Consider the following 23,526-nt stretch of genomic DNA (forward strand, 5'->3'; position numbering starts at 1 on the left):
CTCAAAATGCATGTCTCATATAAAGATGCAATATACTAGATTTCCACAAGACGGCAGTAATCGTCTTGTGCATATTATGCAAATAGCCTTACACCACAGAAAGTCGTGGTCAAGTGTGGTATGAAATCTAAATAGTACAGAGCTTCTCCACCTTACTTTTCATATATTCTACATTATGTAGAATGTGTCATTTAGGATTTTTGCAAATTTTAGTTTTTTTAATTAATTTATTATTCTTTTTTTATCCAGTTCACACTTGAGTGATTCGGCAATGTTATAACAACCGCTTAACATTAGGAGAAATGACATGTATATCTACTGAGGATTGCTGTCACGGAAACACAGGTGAAATTGTAGGACCCACTGAACCTGACACACTGTGAATCCTCCATAGTCTAGTGTTATCTTCATGTCTGGTATAGTGTAAGTCTTTGTTGCTGTTAATGAGCTGCCCACATACCCCACACCACTCATCCATGGGACTTTAAAAAACCCAACCGCCACCACCACTTTCTTAGCTGTCAAAAAATAGGTATGCAAATGTTTGTATCATTTTACCAAGTCTAAATGTGGCCTCGGATGTTGAAATGTGCCTAGACTTCACACCTTTGCTGAACACATACCACGTGCATGAAAAAAATATTATTGGTGTGATTTATTTAAAGAACCTTTCTTTTACCGTTGCTGATGAGGTTAAACCTCCTCTATCTGGACCCCATTCAGAAGCGGTTTCTTTCTCTTTGATGTAGCCTTTTGACGTGCAGGTAGAACACTCCTATGTGATGTGTCTTGCTGTGAACCCTCTCTTCAGTTATTTGCTCACCTTCCACAGAAAGAGAGGATTTATTTCAGTTGCAACAACATTTGAACTAGGATTTTTTTTTCACATTTTAAAAACAATGACCTATTTTTTAGCAGAGCAGCCCTTGGATAAATTGATTCATACTGACAAGTTATTCTTCTATTAGACCCCTGTTAGAAGTCCATACTCTCTGGTGTATAGACAAGAATTATACAGGATTTGTTCCCAATATTGGCAAAAAATATTCAGCTACAGACATTTACTAACATCATCGACATTATTAGATTCCCAGTGGATTTTTTCGAGTTCCATTTTGTTTTTAATCCATTACTCATACTATCACACATTTCTCTATTCTTCAATCAAAAATAGAACTCTTCTCCCCTTCTGTTTGAGTAATGTGCTTTCTTTCAAATTGTACCAATAAATCATGTTAATCTTTATATCATTTACTTACATTTACATGTATTCAGCAGATAATGCCTCCTTAGTTTGTTCTGCTTACACACATTTTTACTGCAGTCTTAAAGGCCAGCTTTCAGAGCACTTGTCATCGTCTGTTCTGGTGAAGGTGAGGTAACCGAGCGAGATATGGATCAACAGTTTCTGACTGTAGCCATACTGTCCCAAAGTCAAAGAAAATATTGTTTTCCTGGCAATACGTTTAAAAGTGACAAAAACAGATATCTAGGACTCCATTTGGAAATGTTTTATTTTGTACCTGTGTTTTTTTTTCTTGTTTTTATTGAAGAAATCGATTTATTATTTCCCTTTACAACTGACTGGTTTCCTTGTTGGATTTTGGGGGAATATTGCCTTTTGGAAAGCACAAAGACATGGAACTTTAGAAGAGTGAAAAGGGAAGTTTTATAGGTTGCGATTACAACTTCCATCAGTCAAGCATTCATTTGACCCAACCGAGGATACTTGACGTACTAGTTTCCCATTCTCGATTCCCGTTATTCTTCATATGATATGTGATCTGGTCTGTTAATTCATCACAGAACATTTTGAAGAGAGAGTATGAGGCGTGAACAGGTACCCACTCTTTAAAAAAACATAAACAATACTCCATAGCGACACTAGTGGTCAAAAACTCCACGGGGAACCTTTAATAACCTTCTTATTAAAAAAGACACACAGAGAGAGATGGAAAAGGACATGCAACAGCTCTTATAACCAGTTTTCCATCCAGACGAGTAAATCCAACCTCGATGTGGAGTACTGCGAAAAAAATCTTGTCGCCACCTGAACTTCCAACAGAGTCAGAAGTGAGAGCTTGAGATGTCCCGTGTGAAAACAGGAAGGAATCACCTCTCAAATCAACTCTTCAAGGACGGCCCCATCACTTCCTGATTCTTAATTCCCTTTTTCTTGCACCCATGGGTGACTACTAAATAAGGGAGAAAAAAAGTTACCAACTTACATTTGGTGAAAGACGTAAAGAGAGCTTGTGCATACAGTACCAGGACATCAAGACAGATAGAACGAAAAGCATACAGTGTTTTTTAGAGACGGCCCTTGGTTTCTTAAAGTAGCCATGTTACAAACCTATTAGCATTGAACGTAAGATAATAAGTGTTGGAAGAAATATCATTTAAGCGTGTGTTGCAGTGATATGGTTTTCTGTGCCATCAATCCTCTTCTTGAACATTTATGTTAGGTCAAATCAGTTGTTTTAGGTGAAAACATTGTACCCCTTCAACACAGTAATTCAAATGATCAGATCTGAGTGTTTCTATATGTGCAACGTGTGTGTTTTGTAAGTGACAGGCCGAAAAATCAGGCAGGAAGGGCGTGTATGCGTTGAGTGGTTTCCTTTTTAGTAGCTTGGCTGATCAGAAAGAGCATGAGGGTGTGAAAAGGGTGTGTTGTCGTTGGGTTTTTGTGGTGGGAGTCGTGCTACAAACACTCATGGCCTGTATATAACAACATTACTCTCTGTGAGAAGGGGAGTTGTGTGGGGGGGGGGGACAACAAGAAACTGTGCTGTGTTGGCTAAGAGCTGTTGAGCCTGCACTTGCCTTCCTGTGGGCCCCGACCCTGAGAACCTCTTTCTGATTGCAGCTTGTCCATGTGACTTGGTTTCCGTTGCCTGCCTGCCTGCTTCCGCGAATAGTAAAAAGAGAGTATCAGTGCTGTAGTCAGAGCGGAGGAAGGCAGCTGAACATACATACATAAGAGCACGCTCCACAACAGAAAAGTCAACCAGCGATATGGTCAGCGGATCAACCATCAGTGGCTTGGCAAATCCACACCTAACCACCAGTGTAAGTAAATGCACCGTTCACTCATCAAATACTGCAAGTATGCACCGATATTTGTAAAAGACACAAACTGAATGTTTTGTTTAAAACAAGAATTTAAATATATTATGCCTATGGCGCGTTTGAGCGAGATATCTTACTGATCATCTGCACTGGCAGGATACTTACTCTAAACTCTGTCATTGCTGTATCAGATGTCATAAAGAGTCTTAAAACAAATGTCAGCATTAAACAATAGTTTTCAGATGTTTCAAGCATTTAGTTTTATGGGATGGGTCTATTAAATCTGGAATTTGCATTGCAGATTATGTGAATCATTGTTAATGTTATCAAAATGTTTGTTATGTTATTCAAATAATGTGCCTGATTATGGATTGCCGAGTTTTTACTGTCTTAAGTTTGAAAAATAAGATGGCACAATGTCATTTCAACTGAATAATGCTGTTTTTTTCCCAATTCAATTTGTCAATCATAAATACATCACATTATGTTCTCATTATTCTGATAAATAGAACCTGTGCTGTATGTTGAAGCAACAAAGCAAAACATATCCAAATCTATTTTCTCCTGTGGCCAACTCCTCCCCAGAATACAAAAAAATTGTTGAGAAATTGAAGTGCTATAGCCAGTGTTAGCCATGCAGATTGGTTGAAATAAACTTTTTACAGTTTTTACACAACATAAAAGTGATAAGAACACAGTGATAAATGTTAGAAAAACAAAAAAAGAAAAACAAAACAGTTAGCGGTATTAACAACATAAAAAACATATATCCAAAGGCCACTAATATGCAAAGATTAAAAGTAATACACAAAAAAGAGAACATAAGGCCTCCATAGTCCATATGCGTCTTTGGGAAATTTTGAAAATTGTTTAAATGTCGGGCTACTGCTTTTGGACGTATGGCATCATAGAAAGGACATTCACTCATTTACATCAGGCTCAGACACGATGCTCCAACTTCTTTTACATGCACAACTGTAGAGTGAAACGCAGATTACAAGTTGATGTTATATCGTGTGAGCATTAAGTCATACGTATATCTAACATCTAAGGTTAGATATAAAAGGTATAATACAACCAAGGGTTAGAGTTGGGTGAATACATGTAAATGTATCTGCCCGTGCAATTCTCTCACCTCAACAGCGCTTTAACACTTTAATGCATGCAAATCATACCAACTATGGTTTAAAAATGAAGAAAAAGCCAGTGAAATGCTGGTATTCATTGGACTGAGTAAATTATTTCATTTATAAACAATGCATTGCATCTTGTCAACAGTGAGGATGTTAAAATGCCAGTCCACAGGCTCACTCCAATCCTGCTTTGCTTGTTACCCATGTGGATGATCCTGACGCCAGCTTCAAGTCACCCACAACACGGCCCATGCCAGCAGGTAACATGTGTGTAGTTCACTCAATATACAGTACGTAATAAAAGAAAGTCTTAAAATGAACTACAACGTAAGTCATGCCAGGAATATAGGTGGACATAGATTATGAGTGATGTTTTATATGAATGCTTGGCTTAGTGCTTTGATCAAGTTTTAGGAAGTAACGTGCCAAGGTCTCCATTGCAACACTCACACTCTAATGCTGCATTCAGTGCATAGCAGATGCTCTGTAAACATGAACTGGTAGCTGAGTCTTAAAGTGTTCCTAATCTTGCAGGAAATTACATATTTTCTGGGGACATTTTATTTTATTTTTAGTTCTACTTTGACACATCAGGGTGGCAAAAGTAGGAAGTGATTCATATACTTTATCTGGGAGACCCAAATCTCCCAAATCCATTTAACAACTTCAATAGGGGATTCAATTTGGGAGAGTGAATCATTTCTTAATAATTACAGTTGCTCTGTAGCTGTTTTCCAGAAGCTAACTTACAAGTGGTTGTAAGTGGTCAGAAGAGTTCCTGATGAATTAGGTTGCTAGCTAAAAAGACAAAACCGCCTGAGAACCACACATGTATGGTGATGTGTTATTTGCTAAATACTAATAAAGACAGTTGTTACATCTAAAATATTCTTTATAAATGAGGTGTAGTGGAAAGTGGTGCACAATCAACAAAACCATGTCTTATATGTCAAATGTTTCAGGTTGATATAACATTTAAAAATGTGAATTATTTTAATAAATAAAACATTTAAAAAAAACATCTCAGAAATAAAGCAATAAAAGACAGTTCTTGACTTTTTCTGATAACATCTAGATGAAGCTGAAAAGGCAACCCACAGAAAAATGAATTAAAGGCAGAAAACTAAATCTATTTCAAGTAAGTGATGAAAATGTGACACTGAAGTCAGACACAAACTGGAGCTTTGGGCTAAATGCTAACATCACCATGCCAAAATTGTAAAAGTGACAATGCAAACATGCTGAGGCAGGTTGATTTTTGCCAGGTCTTAATTCAGCCTGAAGTTAACATTTGCTTATTAGGATAAAATTCAAAGCACGGCTGAAGCTGATGTGAATGCTATTACTTTAGGTATTTGGTCATAAAACAAATTTTTAGGCGAGTTAAAGTTTTAACCTCATGGTGGCGCTACAGGAGACCTGTCATGATTACCAAAAGTCAGAGGATCCCCAAAAGTAATTTGAATGTATTTAGATGGCAATCCATCCAAGAGTTGTTGAGATATTTCACTCTAGACCTAAGGGCTGACCCACAGACAGACATTGCCAAAAATAGAGCCATGCATTTTGGTTGGATAAAAACTAAGAAAATATGTAATGCAAGTTAAATGATATGACAGGATTAAACACTCGTTTCCAAAAGGAAGCTGACTGATATTAACTCACAAAAGAGTAAATTCAGCCATTTGATTTTTGTTCTTCAACCTGGCAAAATACTCAATTGATAACATGCTTTGTAAGCGCCCTGTTGCAAAATATAGTAAATGGACTTCGACTGATCTAACTGTTAATGCAGTTTTTCTCATGACTAAAATAAATACATATTCTGTAGGATTTCTGAAAAATCGAAATATTTCCCTCCAACAAAGAGACATCTAATACACTAACAAACACATTTAAACTCAAGTGCTCTCCTTCCCTCTGCAGATACAAAGAACAGCTCTCTGCAACAATGGAAAGCTCACCTTTGTGCCTGGAGGACTGCCAGACCACATAGATGAGCTTCAGCTTAACTACAATGAAATTCAAACACTACAGGACAACTCTCTTCTCCATTACCCCTCCTTAATCACCCTGAGCTTAGCTTGTAATAGTTTGGAAAAATTAGCCTCAAATACTTTTCAAGGCTCTAAATTGTTAGACAGTCTCAACTTAGCAGATAACAATCTGTACATTGGCTACCTAAACACAAGCCATGCATTAAAGACTCTTCCGAAGCTCAGAGCTCTGGATCTATCTGAGAATAAGCTTGATCACGAAATGGCCTCCACTCTCCTCCAAAATCTGACATCTCTGGAGTACCTCAATCTTTCTGGAAACCTCTTGTACAGATTGGACGAGACCTCATTCAGCGATCTTCTCCAACTCAAAGAACTGGACTTGCAGAGAAATAACATGTTTGAGATCGATGGCGCCTTTGACAGAAATCCCAAGCTTCAGCGGCTCAACTTGGCCTTCAACAATCTGCCTTGCCTGACGGACTTCCACATGACCGAACTGGTGGTCCTCAATGCCAGCCACAACTCCATTGAGTGGTTCATCTCCAGACAAGACCAAAACGACACCTTCCAGTTAGAGACACTCGATCTGTCAGATAACAGACTGCTCTTCTTTCCCTTCTTACCCAGCCAAAGCCATTTGCGGAATCTTTACCTATCCCACAACAAAGTGAGGTTTTATGAGCACTTGGTAGACAATTCCACAATTCTGAACGCGACAAAAACTGTTGAGTTCTACAATCTGAACAAGGACCTGAGCAATGTGACGGCTCAGCTGTGGAACGAGAGCCTTCATGGTTACATCTCCTCTCTAGAGATTTTGGATTTAAGAGGAAACCAGGTAATGTCTTTCCCTCAAGGCTTCATCAATAAAATGCCCGCCTTATCCAGACTTCAAATGAGTACTAACTGTTTAGAAACCCTAAATCTAACATCAGAACAGTTATCTGGCAGCCTTTACGAATTAGATGTGAGCAACAACAGGCTGAACCAGATTGTAGCAGATAATGATTCGCTGACTTCTCTTGGCAATCTGACATACCTTAACTTGAGCCTCAATGATCTTCAGTGGCTACCGTCACGATTATTATCCTCTTTGCCAAGCCTCAGGTCATTGGATATCAGTTATAACAACATTGACATTTGCTTTCCTGAAGAAGATGAGAACAGTACAGACAATATATCAGCTTGTGTGGATTGGAAAGATGCTGTATCCTTAAGTCAGCTTTACATCAAGGGATGTAACCTTGAAAGGATTCCACCGTCTGCTTTCGCTGGGTTGTTTTTAACACATTTGGAACTGTCCGAAAACCCAGGACTCATTGTCCAGAAATCAATACAAAGTCTCAGCGGAACGTTACAGCATCTAGGTCTAGGAAACACTCACATTCAAGACTTTGACTTTTCCCATTTCCAAAGTCTGAAGTATTTAAACATTTCAAGGAACTCTCTTGCCCATCTACCCCCTTCACTTATAAATCTTGACCTGAAAGTTCTCGATTTGAGCGACAACAAACTAGCCACTATTCCCTTAGGTTATGCTAATGCATTATCCCTGAAACTGCACACTGTTTTCCTCACAGGAAATCCGTTCAACTGCTGCCAAACCGAATGGTTCAGGACATTTGAATCAGCAAAGACGGTCAATATGGTTGGACAATCAGAGATTGAATGTGAGGATCTGCTTTTCAGGACACACAGAGTGGGTCGCCCGGAATCATTTTTGTGTTTGGAGGAACATGGGGAATCTATCTTCTGGTATATTTTGCTTATTGTACCCACATGTCTTTCTTTAGTGGGCATTTCCATTATTGTTCTTCTCACCTTCAAGCCCAAAACCCTACAAAAATCTATCAAAAAGAAGTGTTTGAAGCCAACATCTTACTGATACTTTATAAACCCTAAACAAAAACGTATTGTGTACAGTTTATGTGAAATGTAACTGAATGTATGATGAAAATAAAGTTCAATTCATTTTTAAAAACTAATGAAGGAAAAATTCTATGCAAAGTATTTAAACAACATCGTAATACTTTCTTCACATTGTTGTACTGTTGAAGGGTGGTTCAAAACCAGACCCTAATCCTAATATCCTGATGTAAAAATGTGGCTACAGTCTTGTGGCACTTGGTGTGTGTGGGAGTGTGTGTGAGCGTGTGTGTATGTGGGAACATATGCAGAAGTAGTGTTATGCAAGCTGTTGCTATAAGCAGCAGAGGAAACATGAAATTTCCTGTTTTGCTAAGATGTGCAGCAACTGCCCAGTTCTGTATCTCAAAGAGGAGGGGGGGTTGAGGTTTCCTTACCATCAACGAGACACAGATGCAACATTGACCTGAAATTCCAGTGTCAGTCCTCCTGAGGAGTTTGTGTGGACTCATATATCGACACATGCTAATCTATTAAGCGGTGCACTTGGCAACACTGCAGCGACAGGCCATCTAGTTTCAGCAAAATCTGCACATATTTCATAATAAACATTACATCCTCAAACAAGGGATAATATCAACATTGTATAGCATGGAGGGGAATGCATTTCTCTCTGTACCTTTGTGTATGTGTGCCGATGCTCAGGAGTGGGAAGGCTGGTAGATCAGTGCGTAGCTGTGCAGAGCGCCGGAGGCCTAACCAGAAGGTAACCAAAATACCGCTGTGGTGATGCTCAGGGTCATGGTGGTTGGAACATAAAAAAAGAAACTGGAGTGAAGCCTAGTCAAAGCCTCCAAACACCATTATTCTTACATGTCCTTTACAACTTAAAATCACCAGTCAGTCCGTACAGTAGAATGTTTTTGTTGTTGTATATCTACATGGCAGGAAGGATTAGTTCTAAGTATATAAATGGGTACAAAAAAGTGAAATAAAGAAATGCAGTCAACTCAGGGCAGCAGTTGACTACAGATAGAGAAATAGGCTTGGGACTTCAAAGTTTCTGTTTTGAATATCTTACAACATTAAAGTGATTCATTTGTTGTGTGAACAATGTCCCTGCGTGTGAGTCTACTTAGTAGTAAATCGACAGTTTTTATGAGAGAAAAACTATAGGTTGTTAATGTTTACCAGGAAATTAACAAAAGGCAATATAAAATAAAAATTAAGGGGTTGTATTGGTGGTCAGTTAAAATACCAACAGGCTCTCTGTCATGGCTTACTACACCTTTAATGGAAGCAAGAAGTGAACCTGAAGCAACTAACGGCTGCTACAAAACAGCATAGGCGTCTGCTAACATTGGGAAAGAGTTGGGAAAGACATGAGGCCAAAAATTATCCACATTTGCGGAAGGCCCTTTGCCACTGGTAACAAATTGTTGACTAAGAGGAATTTAATTTGATTACTCAGCTACATTAAATCAAAAGTCAGGAGGAAACTATGTATATGAAATGGCTTATCATACAAGCTGTGAAACTCTCTGGGAAACAAATGACCACAAACATACTATACAAACTAAAGGACTTTAAGTATGTAGTTTGCATGAAGCTCAGTAAACTTACCAAACACATCGATGCAGTTGATTGGTCTTTGGTCAGCCCTGCTGTGGTTAATGGGGGTCACCAAAAAACACCACAATACTCTTAGCAAGTGCTGTGGCTGAATAAAACCCTGTGTGTTCTCTTTCAAGTAGTGGTCACAGTTTCTAACAGATAATTCATGCAAATGAGAATGGAGAAGTGAAATCCGACCTGAAGTGGTCAATTGAGATACATCTGGGGCCTGTTTCAGGTAGCTGGTTTTGAGGCAACCCAGAGTTTGTTCGCTCTGAGTTGGTGGAAACTCTGGGTTTTCCGTTTCAGGTAGCAGGTTCAGCGCAACCGAGAGTCAGTTACTGCGGCAACATACGCCGTGGGTCTAACCTGCTGGATAGGTGGTTAGACCTACCCGAGTTTGTTTTCACTTTACGCTGCAGCTCCGACTGAAGAAAGAGTGTCACTGTTACATGCGTCCCTGTACAGTTTGAAGCAAAATCACTCTATAGAAATCTCCATCGGGATGTTTTGATCATTTCCTGATGATTTTACGTTTGACCGATCATATCTGATCAGTAGCCTTGTTCTCAGCCCTCGGTCCGTTCATATAGGCGGCCACCTTACACATCGTGACATGCTCTACATTCCGATTAATAAACCTATGTAGCCTATTGTATGTTTTTTAACGTCTGTGCCACTGAACAGATTTATGTCAGGTGGATTCATGTAACGCTGCGGCTGCACGCGATCGTTGTAGTTCACTTGTGCGATCCTAAAGTCACAGACGAGCCTCGTTAAATAGCCTAATATGAATATAAAAATGATATAATAATTTAAACTGTGATCACTTGAGGAAAATGGATCTGGTAATAAATCAATCAGGCTCTTCAATGGAAACTGTCACCTAATGTGTCTTGACGTTAATGTATTTCACTCCCCATTTAAAAGAAGCGACAGTCTGTTCTGTTTACTGCACAGTAGGCTATTAGGCTATAGCTTGCCAACATATTATACAGCAAATATAAAACACTGTCAGCAATGCTGTGCCGCGCCAGCTTTATTACTTTACAGCTGATATGCGTAACTTTTTAAAATAGACTATGGCTTCTCATACGGAAGCGAAATGATTATCTTGACAAAAAATGTTTGCTCTGTTTTTTTTCTGAATTGCCGAGGAGATTAGATCAGAGTTATGAGACAATATCCTGTTAATTCTTCTCCATAGGCTACCATAAGCTCATTCGTTAATATTTCTAACTCTAGTGGGAGGAGCGGAGATTTCTTTTTTTCTTTTTTGAGAAGTGGAGAAGTGGGAGGATCAATCATTTGTTTCTTCTGTTTCCATGGTGAATCATGTTATCAGCGATCCATTGACGATGGCTTTTATGCACACGCTCCACCCAGAGTGAACACGCTCAGAGTTGATAAACCCAACGCTGATCCACTGTTCTGAAACCGAAAACCCAGAGTTGCTTATCAACCCTGCGCTCTGAGTTGACCAACTCAGAGCGCATGATTAAACCCAGAGTATGTAAAACCAGCTACCTGAAACAGGCCCCTGAGTATCTGTCTGTTATCTAGTGGTGTGCTGCATTGCATCTGAGCTTGATCTTCACACTATCAGATTAAAGGATTGGCTATCTGGATTTATTATACAAGAAGTGGTCAGGGTCACATGTTTACTTAATGTGATTGTACTGTAAATGTGTCCCTGAATCCATTCAAGTGTTGCAAAGACAGCTAATTCCAGTGTTCACAATAAACCACATTATAATTATAATCCTGGCGGGACACTATGAGTGTGTTGGTTTTCCTGGTATGTGGAGTGTGATACAGTACGTGTGAGTCATTCCCAGCTGGATGTTTGGGGATGAATGACAAAAAGAAGACAACCAGAGTCCGCATGTTGATATTGCAGGTAGCCAATGTTTTCTTTGATTACTGTATATTTGTGTAGCGATTAGCGAATTAGCATGCTAACGTAGAGTAGGCATTTGAGGCAATGAGCCTACTGGTGGCACTAGAGAAAAATCAGGGGATTATCAAAGATATATGATTCATTCTCAAGTAGCAGTGAGTGTCTGCACCAAATTTCGTGTCATTATATTTTTTTAGTCTGAAACAAAATGGCAGAATGACCACACTACGTAGACATTCATGCAGAGTAGGCCTAACCACTAGCTAAAACAAAATACATAGTCTTCTCACAAGTGACAAAATGTGTTTGACACAAAGTGATAATGCCGGAAGCCAAGAGTGGCCATGCTTATATTTGTGAAACCATACCCAGCTTTGTTATCTCACAAGATAACAGATTAAAAAAATATGTATACAAGCATGGCCACTCTTGGCTTCTGTAGAATGACAGCGTGGCTACCTCTTGCCCAACTACAGTTTGAATCAGCTCTGTAACGAACATGTCATGTCAGATAAGCAGCAGTACCTTATTTCAGTTTATCTTTTCACTTCACTTTTTGCTGTTTTTTTTTGTGTTGCTCTGACTCTCCTGAAAAACGTGTTGTCTTGTCCTTGCATCCAAACATTGAAACCTCATTTTGCCCTCAAACAGACTTGTCAGTTTATCTCTATGTGAAAAAGAATGTTGAACTGCCTGATGTGGATCTGTTGCAGTGACATGAAGGCATATTGGCTTTAATTTGCAACTCCCTGTTTATCAAGTGAAAATAAGAATAAAATGGCAGATGTCAACAAGTATTTTCTGTGTGGCGTACGAAAGAGGAAGTGCTTTTTCTCAGGCATGTTAGTACACTTATCTGATCTGTGAATTGGTTGAGGCTAACTTCATCCAACAAGGTTGGGTTATTTCCAGAGGGATAAGGATGTGACAGTGGAAAAGTGTATCAGTATCCTGCGTTTCGTAACACAGGATACTGCCCAACTGAAAAGTTATGCACACAGCTGTGGTTTTATGAAGACCAAATGTTGGCCTCAATTAGTTTTGTTTTTTTCTTTAGGTGGGGTGTCCATTTGTAGCAATATTCCTCTAACACATTTTTGTTCATTTGTTTCACCTTTGGGGCTTTACAACTGTTAATGTTTGTATAACATTCTCAGCTCTTTTGGTAAATGGTAACACAGGCTACTAAGGTCAAGGGTTAGGGGTTAAGGAAGTAACGTTTATGGACGCAATATAAAATGTTGTCCCATGTAAGCTGACGTACAGGCAGCCTCTTAGGATGTCAACAGGGCCTTTGCAAACCTCCACTTCCTCTTAAGCCTTCCTGCCCTCATGACAAGGAACGTGGCACATTGCACCGGACTTATTGTTTAGCCAGGAAGCGCTCCATATCAGTTGCAATTTTTGTGACTGTCTCAAGACTGCTTAAAATGACCAATAACAGAGTGTGAGTTGAATAATATACATTTTACTGATAGTGTCTCATTTACAGGCTTATTTTAAGAAGCTCTGGTCAACAGAAATAAATATTACTGTACAAACAATCTGCCTGGGATATCCCTGCCCTGTAGATCTTCTCTCAGTGAATAAACTCTATGAAACTGGGTCAGTTTAATGAGTTTGTTTCTGGTGATTTGTATGTTTCTGTTCTAGTTGCAGCACTGGGAATTGTAGAAGTCAGTTGGGATCGGGTCAGGAGAGTGCCCAAAACACCACTAGGGGAGAGGGAATCTTCTCTTTGCCTGCGCTTAAAACATTGGAGGTTGGAGAGCAACAAACAAATTCCGGTGTAAACAAGAGTTCACATGAAAACAGCCCTGAAAAGCATGGCTCTGGAAAAAAAAGGCTTTTATTTATGAGTGGTATCTAAATCTAAAGTACCATTGGAGCACAGTGGGCAAGATTTCAGTTAGTGTTTGTGTCCCAGTCTTGTTAGCTAATTGATAGTAATTATATCACCACATCACAAGATCAAATCTGTGTTAGAATGATTAAAAGATAACCTTCAAAATGACCAAAACTCCTTGTGTGTACATTAAGGAAGGTTTCATTTGTTGGTTAATACAAGTGCCTTACTGAGAAATAATAAGGGGGGAATTGGTTTTTGATAGTTTTTTTAAGCATTATTCATTTGCATTTGGATTGAACATCATTTGTATTAAGAACACATCGTTTGTCTGTTTAGCGCTCCACTGCGTCTACAAAAGGCCCACTTAGACACATTGTTTTCTAATTGAAAGAAACCCAAAGAAATAAGGAGAAAACATTTTTTTTCCAGTTGTAGAGTATAGGATTATAGCAACCGGTAACATTACACAGCACCTAAAGCATCTGATGATCATGTTGCCTGTTGTGCCCTCTAGTGGTTCCACCCGGAAAATCACACATCAACAATAAAGTTACATATCCACTAAAACAAGTGTATTTGTGTACATAAAATAAATAATCAAATCTCAAAACAGACAAGGGAAAATTCCTTATTTTAATGCATAATATTGTATATGTATTTTACAATTGTATGCTGTTTTTATCAGTTACACAAAAATCAAAAAGCAGCCATGTGATATTATACTTGAATCTCCCAGAATGTAACAATACTTTGTTTTTTTTCTCCGTAGAGTTTAAATTCCAGTTCATGGGGAAATTGATGAGTAAATCTCTTTTCGTTAAGGGGTTTTCCATAAGTAAACACCAAGTCGACCAAAACCAGACAATATATCACATTGTGTATTTATGCACAATACACAAATCAATAATTTAATCAGAGATACATGGTGTCTTGTGGTGGACAAACTACAGCTGATTTTCAATTTCCAATAACTTAAAATAGAAATATTAGGGTAGGAGGAGGACGAGAGACTAAAGTGACAGTCTCAATACTGCTGGTCAAGCTGCAAAAGGCAAATGGGTATAGAAAGGCTGATTCATAGGCACTTAAAGATATCTAGCATGGAAGCTGTATGACTGCTCGCTAGCAGCAGATTACAACTTGTCTCGTTCCGCCTCAATCGGAACTTACTGGAACAATTTGTTTAACTAGCTGTTCAGTATGGCTCCATGTAAATAAAGCTGACACAGGATACATTTGATACTGTTATAAAAAAAAATCATATCGAGTATAACCTTAATTGTTTCTGCACCATAATATCATCATTTATATAATAAGACTTAACATTTTCGTCATCGCTCTCCACTTCCAATTGAAGTGCCTTTCTGCCATAAAAAAAAGAAAGTGTCTACTGAACTTGGGGGGGGGGGGGGGGTTAGCAATTTCCATAAGAGGAAAACAAACTTACATTAAAAGCATTTAGGTCATCATCTGAGATATCGTAAACAATTTTTGTTTTGTTTTGTTTTTTGTTTTACAGTTACAGTTTGGGAGATGTTCTGGCACATATTGCAGAATGCATAGCATCAAACACAAAATGCATTGGAAGCAATTATTATTATTATTTTTTTAGAAATGTACTGCAGTTTCATACGAACACATCAGGGAAAGGGGTCCAATTCCTTTTCATCCCTTTTCACTCAAATGTTTTCATTCCAGCTGGAGTCTGCCAAAATTGAGACTCACTTTTTCATAGAAATTTAACTAATGGTGAAATGACTTGACTGGAAGAGAAAGTAAGGCCTGTCCCTGCAAGGCAATATAAATATGAAATCATGGCTGGTTACAGGGGGCTTGAGGGGCTGGCTCTCAGTTAAGCAGCTCCAGGTAAGTGATTGGCACTTTGCCATTCTGGTTGCCTCTCTCCCCCATCAGCCAATCTGAATCCATGCCTGGTACGCTGCTCACTGTGATCACCTGGTGGAAGAATGCAGTGTTTGTTATTGTGTTATCAAGTCTCTTTTTACATTTAAAAATATGCACTGTCATCACATTAAGTGTAAAGGTAACAGTCAATTTTCAAGGATTATACTGACATAGCAATAGTTTACATGTCACTCCATTATGTAGCATTTATAGAGACGGTTTCCCCCCCCCCCCCCATGTTATTCTCAATGGTTCAGACCAAGCTGGCTAACTAAAAATAAATAATGCAAGCATGGACTGGAAAGTTTATTTTCTAAATGTGAGTAAAAGGCCCTAATGCGGTAATGCTGGTTCATTGTTAATCATTGCAATGGACTTTTTCCAGGGAAGGGAGCGGCTTATGCGCCACAGGAACAGGAAGTGCTCCATTTGCAGCTGTAGGCAATGATGTGTGTTGACACTGGACGCACGTGGAAGTTCAGGTTTTAGACTAGGCTTCCCCATTGTTGCGAGACGAAATGCTGATTCTTATTTAAGAGGGAAACTGGAAAATCCACTATCCACTTGAAATAAATGCAATGAGATACAGTGGACACGTGTTTTTGATTTCAGGCTTCACCTCATCAGCCAGCAGGGAGAGCTCGCTGCTGCTGGCGGCGTCGTAGTCGTACAGCACTCGGGCTTTGCGGCTGCCGTTGGAGCTGCGCAGTTCGTTGAATCCCCCCGACGGCGTGGAGCTGCCGCGGGCCGCAGACGCGCTGGGCAGGGAGGCCGACACAGAGATGGTGGGCACCGAGATGCTGGCCCCGCCCCCCGACGCACACGATTGGTTGTTGTTGGTGAATGTCGAGGGGAAACTGATGGGAGAAAAAAGGAAAGTGAATGAGTGCTTGGCTGGGGTGGCTAAACATATAGCTGGGTGGGATTATCAACTGTTTTTATTGTGATGATGTTTTTTACTATTTTATTTAACCTTTATTTATACAGGTAAATCCCATTGAGACCAGAGACTCTTTTGCAAGGGAGACCTGTTCCCATTTACACGTTACCATTCACACACACATTCACACCGATAGCAGGCTCACTCTCGACATTCACACGAGGCAAGGTAGGTTAAGTGTCTTGCCCAAGGACACAACAACCATGACACAGGTAGCAGGGCGGGAATCGAACCGGCAACCCTTCGATCATTGGCCGACCCGCTCTACCACCTGAGCCACAGTCACCCCAAAATGATGATGACGACGATGATGGAGCTTTTCAATAACAAAATACATGAAAAAGAGTCAGTGGTATTTCACCTGCCCAACTGCTTCTGGAGATCCCCCATGTACTGGTAACACTGTGCGTAGTACGTAGTCTGGGCCTCGACAAAGTCATTCAAGCAGCGTAGGTGGTGTGCCTAGCCATGCACAAGGAGAAGAGGAGAGACAGTATAACTGAGAGTTTCACAGCTTTTCAATAGATTTCTAAGGATTTTGGAGTGTGAAAGACATGCATGTTAAACAGGCTGGGGGAGTCTAAACAATGCTGTTGAGTTTCAAATTTAGGGTTTTATAAAAAGTAGAGATCTCCTATTCCAAAGTGAATTTGTATCCAACGCACCTGCATCCATGTTTGCTGGATGTGCGAATAGTCCCGTTTAAAAGGGAGTTGGGAATAAAAGTTAGGATATCTCAGCCCCTGGTACATTTAGCATTCTTCTGGAAATGCATGTCTTGAAACTCCCTAAACTTTATAGAAGTGCCATAATAATAATAAATAACATTATTCCCTTTTTGCTGCCAAAACCTAGCAACACTACAATGAAATCCTTTGTTATGTTATTTGTTTAATGTCCGAATGATTAAAGAGGGAGAGAGAGGGGAGAGGAAGACATTCTACAGCCCAGTGTGAACACTGGTCTGTGCTGGACTACCTACATGGGTGCTGCTGACGCCTTCTAGCAGCAGCCGTGTGATCTCTGCCTGCCGGTCAAACTCACTCTGGGTCATCCTCAACTCCTGCTCTGCCTGAGAATGAAGAAACCAAACTACTTATTTACGGAACATCACCACAAACATACACACATATGCCTGTGTGACTAATACATGACGTTTGCTGACATTGTCCACTTTTTGAAAAGTCAGAACAAGACTTACAGTGAGGATTTGTAAGATGTCAGACATGGGGGGAGGGACACACAAAGTGATGGTGATGTTTCTGTCCTGAGGGAAATGTTTCCTTTTCCTCATATTGAGCCAAAAGGATTCAATACGAGACTTGTGGAACAATGGCTTGTTGAGCCTCGCTTAAGACGTCCAATAAACACAGTAACACACAGCCTGGAGCTAAGACTGACGGGGGGGAGGGGACAATGGCCTCACTGTCCTGGACTCTTTGTACAGCTTACATTAGAGCCACAGAGAGACAGAGGTGTAGAGGAAAGGGTAGGAGGATTTACAGGGTTCAGTTCTCGTAGGACTCGTTTACAAGGATTTCCATGGAGTGACCCCAGTATGCCAGTATGTAAGGGAGAGACAGCAGCTGTTTACACTGCTACCAGGGGGTTTGATATGTGTTTGTGTGTGTGTTCAACTCAAAAATGGCTCCAACATTCCACTCACCTCTGTCACTTCCTCTGCTCACATCTGCTGCTTTGCGTTTTGAAAACAGTGACACAGTAGTTAGCGCTCCAGCTGCCGCACGACCACAGCCAACACAACACATCCTGACACTCACACTCTGTGTGTGTGTGTGTGTGTGTGTGTGTGTGTGTGTGTGTGTGTGTGTGTGTGTGTGTGGAGAGAGTTAACAAAACTCAGAAATGGTTGACAGCTTGTTTGTATAGATTAGAACACGCTATTTGACTGCAAATAACCACCACACTACCCTGCAATTTGGGAGAGCTGAATTAAATGAGCACATCGTCGACAAGCCACGCATATGACTTGACTCTGAATCCGCCGAGGGGAATAATATGAAATAGCTATTTATAGACAGATGCATTTGTGGAAAAAATGGGCACAAACGCCACTAATTTACTCAAGATGCTCAGACAGTCGGTGAAAATCAAAAACCTCAACTACCACAAGTATGATCGGCCTTTATACTGATTCCTAACCTTCATGCTCTTCTAGACCAGTTGCAGAAGGGATAAACATTCTCCATGAAATATGACAGCTGTAACAAAACCACAACAGCCAAGAAGATTTATTTTGAATGGTATGTATTGGTGTTTGTACAGGTGACTAACAGTGAAGCCTCGTCTTTTGTCAGGTCCAAAATACATCTTAACTTTCAAATTTGTTTTGTCATCTCCTGGTTAAATTAGTTTGCCCCTATGTCTTATTGATAACTTAAAAGTGAAATGTTGAAAAAATAAAAGAGATGCATCATTATTTCTTTAAAATAATAACTGTCCCCCCTAAATTTGTACCTGGGCCCCATATCATGTTAATTTGAGGGCACCAGCGCCCTTAAAATTAAATAATTATAGTACTTAAGGAGAAAATCCATCCAGATGTAAAACAGAAAAGGTGGGACATCATGGCAAGGAAACAACTGTCCACAAAAAGGGAAGTGTAAACTTCCCATAGCTGCTCATGTGACTATGCAAGTCACAAGAGATAAAATGGTCAGCCTCATGTTGTGTAACTTGGTGCGTCAGTCATGACTTGTGCGATGGAAGGACAGAGGGAGACGCCCAGACAGCTTCTCTTCCTCTGAAAGGGAGTTGGTTCATGATTTTGGAGAAAGTTTTATCCACTAACACTGTCCATTATTGAGCATTAAAGAGGCATCAGACGCACAGAGAATATGACTGTTGTACTTACAGTATGTGTGTGTGTGTGTACTTGTGTGTCGATGTGTGTGTGTGTGTGTGTGTGTGTGTGTGTGTGTGTGTGTGTGTGTGTGTGCTTACTGCAGCTCTAGCATCAGACATCCTGGCTTTCTTTAGCCTGGTTTTGGCTGCATCCAAATCCAAACGTTTGACCTGCAGTAGCTTCCGTTCTTTCTGCACACAAAGAACACCAAATAATAATACAAAATAAAAAAATCAATAAAGAGAATACTCTCAAGAAATCCAATTCTTAGGTTCTAACACCATTTACTGTCACAATTGTTGTCGTCATTCACTTCATAATAGATGGAGAATGAACAATAATGGTGGGATTCTTAGTAATACTACAGGATGCAGGATGTTTGGAGGCATGTGATACTGTTATAATGGTGGAGGGTCTAAGAAAAAGAAAGTCATAAATTCAGGAGGTAAATACATTTCAGTTGGGATAGCTGTGACTGAGAATGGCACAATTACCTATACAAGCTTCTTGTGCCTATTAAAAAACTTTAGCAAGAGCCTGCCATTGGAGCCTCTTCAGCTAACCACTGCACTGTTGCCGTTTCTTCTACCATTCCTTCCAGACCAAATGAACTAATTAAATGAATTAGGAGCAGTTGCTAACTCATTTGATGGGATGACTTAAGTGATTCATAATGTTAACTAAATGCTAACGGATGCTACAACAGCTTTGATGCAAAAGCAATGGTCGGTAAGAGTAAAGCTTTAATCCCAAAGAGACAAAGGAAGTGTTATGTATGTTAGCATTTACTAAAAGTTAATTGCAGATTCGACTCGGGTTGATCAGAAAACATACAAGAGTTTGCTGCTAAATCAAAGGAATCAAACGCTAAGGATAAATAATACCCTTAAAAGTAATGAGATTACCTTACCAGCCCCACACACAAGCACAGTGTTGTGGATATCTTGTGAAAGGAAAGCCTGCCATAGTAATGTGTAGGCCTGTTTCTATATTTTCTTCAAATAGATGCCAGATCAACAAAAAACAAGTGGAAAAACATGTAACAATCTAGAATGAAATATCTTTTTATACTATCTTAAATGAATTGAGGGTTCCTGGACAGATTTCTGATTGTCATCAAGACTAAAACGATCTGCACTCCACAGCCACTGGTATCGAGTCAGTTCCGGTGAAAAGTTCAGTGAAAAGTTAAATAAATTCCAGGCCTGTAGCCGACAGTCCAACTCACCAGGATGGTTTTGAAGTCGCCTTCCAGAAAGTTCCTGAAAGGTGTCAGGAAGTTGATGGCAGCACATTGGATCAGCTCCCTCTCTGCCCCGCCAATCTGCTTCTCCGTCTCACCGCATTTTATCAAAGCATTTCCTGTAATGGTCAGCAGCGCAGGCATAAACTTCACTACCAAAAACAACACTGGACAGGAGGATATTGTATAATAGATATATAAATACTTCATTTTCTGGAAGACGCAACGGTCTGTGGATATGTACAAAGTGTTGTTGTTCAACAGGTAGAAAGATGGCTAATGACATGGTGTATTAGCACTAAGACTATATGAACGGGGATGATACTGATAAACGACGGGGTGGTGTTCAAATGTTCTCCACAAATTGCCAAGATGTCTACACTAAACAACAACACATTAATATATAGAGGTAAAAAGCTTTCAACCATTTTATTTGTCCCACAAATTAAGGAATATTTTAGGCGGGGATTTCTGTTTGTCAGCCAACCACAGCATAATAAAAGTCGATAAGGTTTTTTTTATTGTCATTGTACTTATGAAACATACAATGAAATTCAGGTGCACTCAAGGACTGGGGCTCAATAAAAAAAGATAATAATTAAATATAATGCATCCATTCCTTTTACTCAGTCAGCCACATAAACTCACAATTAACTTCCAAGTATGTCATCTCTCACCATATGCAGTTCCAGGACCAAATTCATTTCCCGACTCGATCATGGACTGGCCCAGCAGCTCGTGGTTGTTCATTCGCGTGGGCACTTTTTTCTCCAGCTTCTCGTATACAAATTCCTCTAGCCGGGCATCTGCAGCAAAGTGCAATGATGAGAAAACTCAATTATACAAAGTCATAAGACTACAGTGAGGGAGCCTAATCGTAGGCCTGTGACTTGAGGACAGTTTGAGCCCAGGCAGCCTGCCTGCAGCACATTTGTAAAATGGAAGCTTTCATATAGCAGAGAGGAGGGTATACATTATGAAAAGAGTAAAATCAACAGCATCTTTGTCCGACCTGATTTGTTTTGACTCGGCTGAATGCAAACAGCTGTGGTATGCTCGGTGTTTGAAGATAGAAAAAAGGTAGAACAAATCCAGTTTACCATCTAAGACTCTTTCACAAGTATGTAACCAGCAGCTCTTGTTTGTTGTGCTACACTACAGCAATATGGCATCATGGTGTGAGATGAGGACGCACAGCTGAGTTTACAGACTTCACAGACACCCTACCCACTGATGTATGTCAAACACCATCGTATAAACCATATTAACTTTCAGAACTGCAGTGACTTACATTACACAACTTGTTGATTTCCAAATGCTCTTTTGTTCTTTATGCTTTTTCATTACAGTAGGATTAAGTTGACATCTATTGATGGGGTTTTGGCACCACAGGGTGCGTACCTGCCCTGCAAAGTTGTCCAGTATGTAGGACTATGTCAGCATTTTGTTTGTCAGTCCAGTCAAGTTTAGCACACAGAGCACAAAGGTGTTTTGTGTCTTACTTGGGTTGGGCTGTAGTAAGACCTCTGTCTGCTTCATTATCCTCTCCGTCCATTGCTTGGTGTTCTCAGCTCTGACCAAAAGGTTCTCCAGATGGGCATCCAACTCCGTCTTCTCAGCCTGGCCAAGCCTCTCCTCAGTAAACTGAAAGAGAAAATACCCGCTTGTTTTTAGACTAAAGCACTGCGCACATAGCCTGGAAATTAGGTAACACTCTGGAGTATGAAGAGTTGCCTGCAGGGCTGATGTTTCATGCAGGGCGTCTGACGAAAGGTGCTTATAATTTCGCATTAGAAATTAGCCGAGGACGTAGAGGTAACAAGATACACTGCCTGGCTTATGTTGTTATCTCTGTCTAATGGTGTCAAAGGCCCGCTCTGATTGTTGTGTTCAACAACTGTAAAGTCTTGGCTATAAAAGAGATGGGTACTGATAAGAACTCTCATAAAGTGCAACTGTTCGAATTTTCACGATATACAATGTTTCTTCATATCATAACGGGCTACTTAGCTAACGCTACATTGTAACAACTACGTTAGCTGTTTAGCAAGCGAGCTAACGCTGTCTGAGTGCTTGAGCTAGCGGCTAACGTTGGTTAGCAACAACTCCCACGGACTAGAGGCGGTCAAACTTACTTGCACCGCGCGGCTCAGGAAAGTACCGGCGTCTGCGGCTAATCTCTTCACATTGAAATCCATGGCAGAGCAGGAAATAAACTCTTGAATCAACAGCTAGCTCGTCTCTCAGTCAAACTGCCATCCCTACAGAAAATGTCATTGAAGCAACTTTTTTTGTCGGAGATCCACCCAGCTGTTGATTCTGCCAAAGATCGTGTACAGACAAGAGGATTCACGTCCCTACCCCGTTCTGACAGCTGGAAGAAACCATTGCGCATGCGCTTCTCGAAGCAACAAGGGACTGCGATAGATTGAAACTAGACAAGTTTAAGTAAAATGTAAATGTTGCGGTTATTAATGTTACTTGATCGTCTGGCGTTTTTCACTTTGAGCTTGAAATGAACATTGCCTAGTTATATTAAAAGAGGACATTTTAAATATTTCTGAAACAGTAACATTTTCAATCAGTGCAAAGAATGCTATTGTTATATTGCCTATAGTTTGTCTTAATGCCTTTGTCATGGGTCCCTCACCCTGGAACTATAGCTGGCATAATAAACAAACCCTACCTCTTTTGTGACGACATGTGCTGGTGGTTGTCCTGCTCTGTGTTCTCTTTCATTGAAACAGCCTTAGTACAATATGGCTACTGACCAAAACATAGGCTTTCAGGTCTATACCTTCTTTTTTATTGCAAAAAGACAGACCATTTGTCAGGAGTAGATATTTACCCACTCTTGTGTAGGCCTATATTTTAGGCAATGTTTATAGGTTATAGGCCTATGCATATATTGTATTATACTGAGAAAATAAAGCACAGCAGTCTTTAGCAACCTGAACGTTGCTAAAGGTTGATGTTGATATGAGGTTGGGATTAGCCGCAGTCAAGGCCAGACTCCAATGCAAGTAATTTGGTGTGCACCGCAGGTAAGGCTGATGTGGGACACAGGGAGAGATTGTTTTAGACCCTGTTTTATACCTCCATGATGAAGGTCTAGTTTTTTGCTCCAATGTACTATCT

General features: G+C 40.0%; 2 protein-coding genes across 2 annotated transcripts; one reads left to right on the top strand and one right to left on the bottom strand.

The window, feature by feature from the left end:
- The first annotated feature begins 2,954 nt into the window (after positions 1–2,954).
- nrros (negative regulator of reactive oxygen species) lies at positions 2,955–8,112 on the top strand. The gene is made up of 3 exons (XM_080049916.1): positions 2,955–3,072; positions 4,351–4,465; positions 6,132–8,112. The coding sequence occupies exons 2-3, from the start codon at positions 4,364–4,366 to the stop codon at positions 8,088–8,090; spliced, it is 2,061 nt and encodes a 686-aa protein (XP_079906042.1). The 5' UTR covers positions 2,955–3,072; positions 4,351–4,363; the 3' UTR covers positions 8,091–8,112.
- A 5,926-nt stretch (positions 8,113–14,038) lies between these two features.
- Positions 14,039–22,721, bottom strand: sh3glb1a (SH3-domain GRB2-like endophilin B1a). The gene is made up of 9 exons (XM_080049956.1): positions 22,524–22,721; positions 21,891–22,032; positions 21,066–21,194; positions 20,374–20,507; positions 19,244–19,336; positions 17,262–17,351; positions 16,641–16,741; positions 15,959–16,196; positions 14,039–15,390 (listed from the first exon to the last, which is right to left on the bottom strand). The coding sequence occupies exons 1-9, from the start codon at positions 22,584–22,586 to the stop codon at positions 15,283–15,285; spliced, it is 1,098 nt and encodes a 365-aa protein (XP_079906082.1). The 5' UTR covers positions 22,587–22,721; the 3' UTR covers positions 14,039–15,282.
- Between the last annotated feature and the right edge of the window lie 805 nt (positions 22,722–23,526).

This window comes from Ammodytes marinus (genome assembly GCF_949987685.1).
Source record: "Ammodytes marinus genome assembly, chromosome: 21".
Taxonomy (NCBI): domain Eukaryota; kingdom Metazoa; phylum Chordata; class Actinopteri; order Uranoscopiformes; family Ammodytidae; genus Ammodytes; species Ammodytes marinus.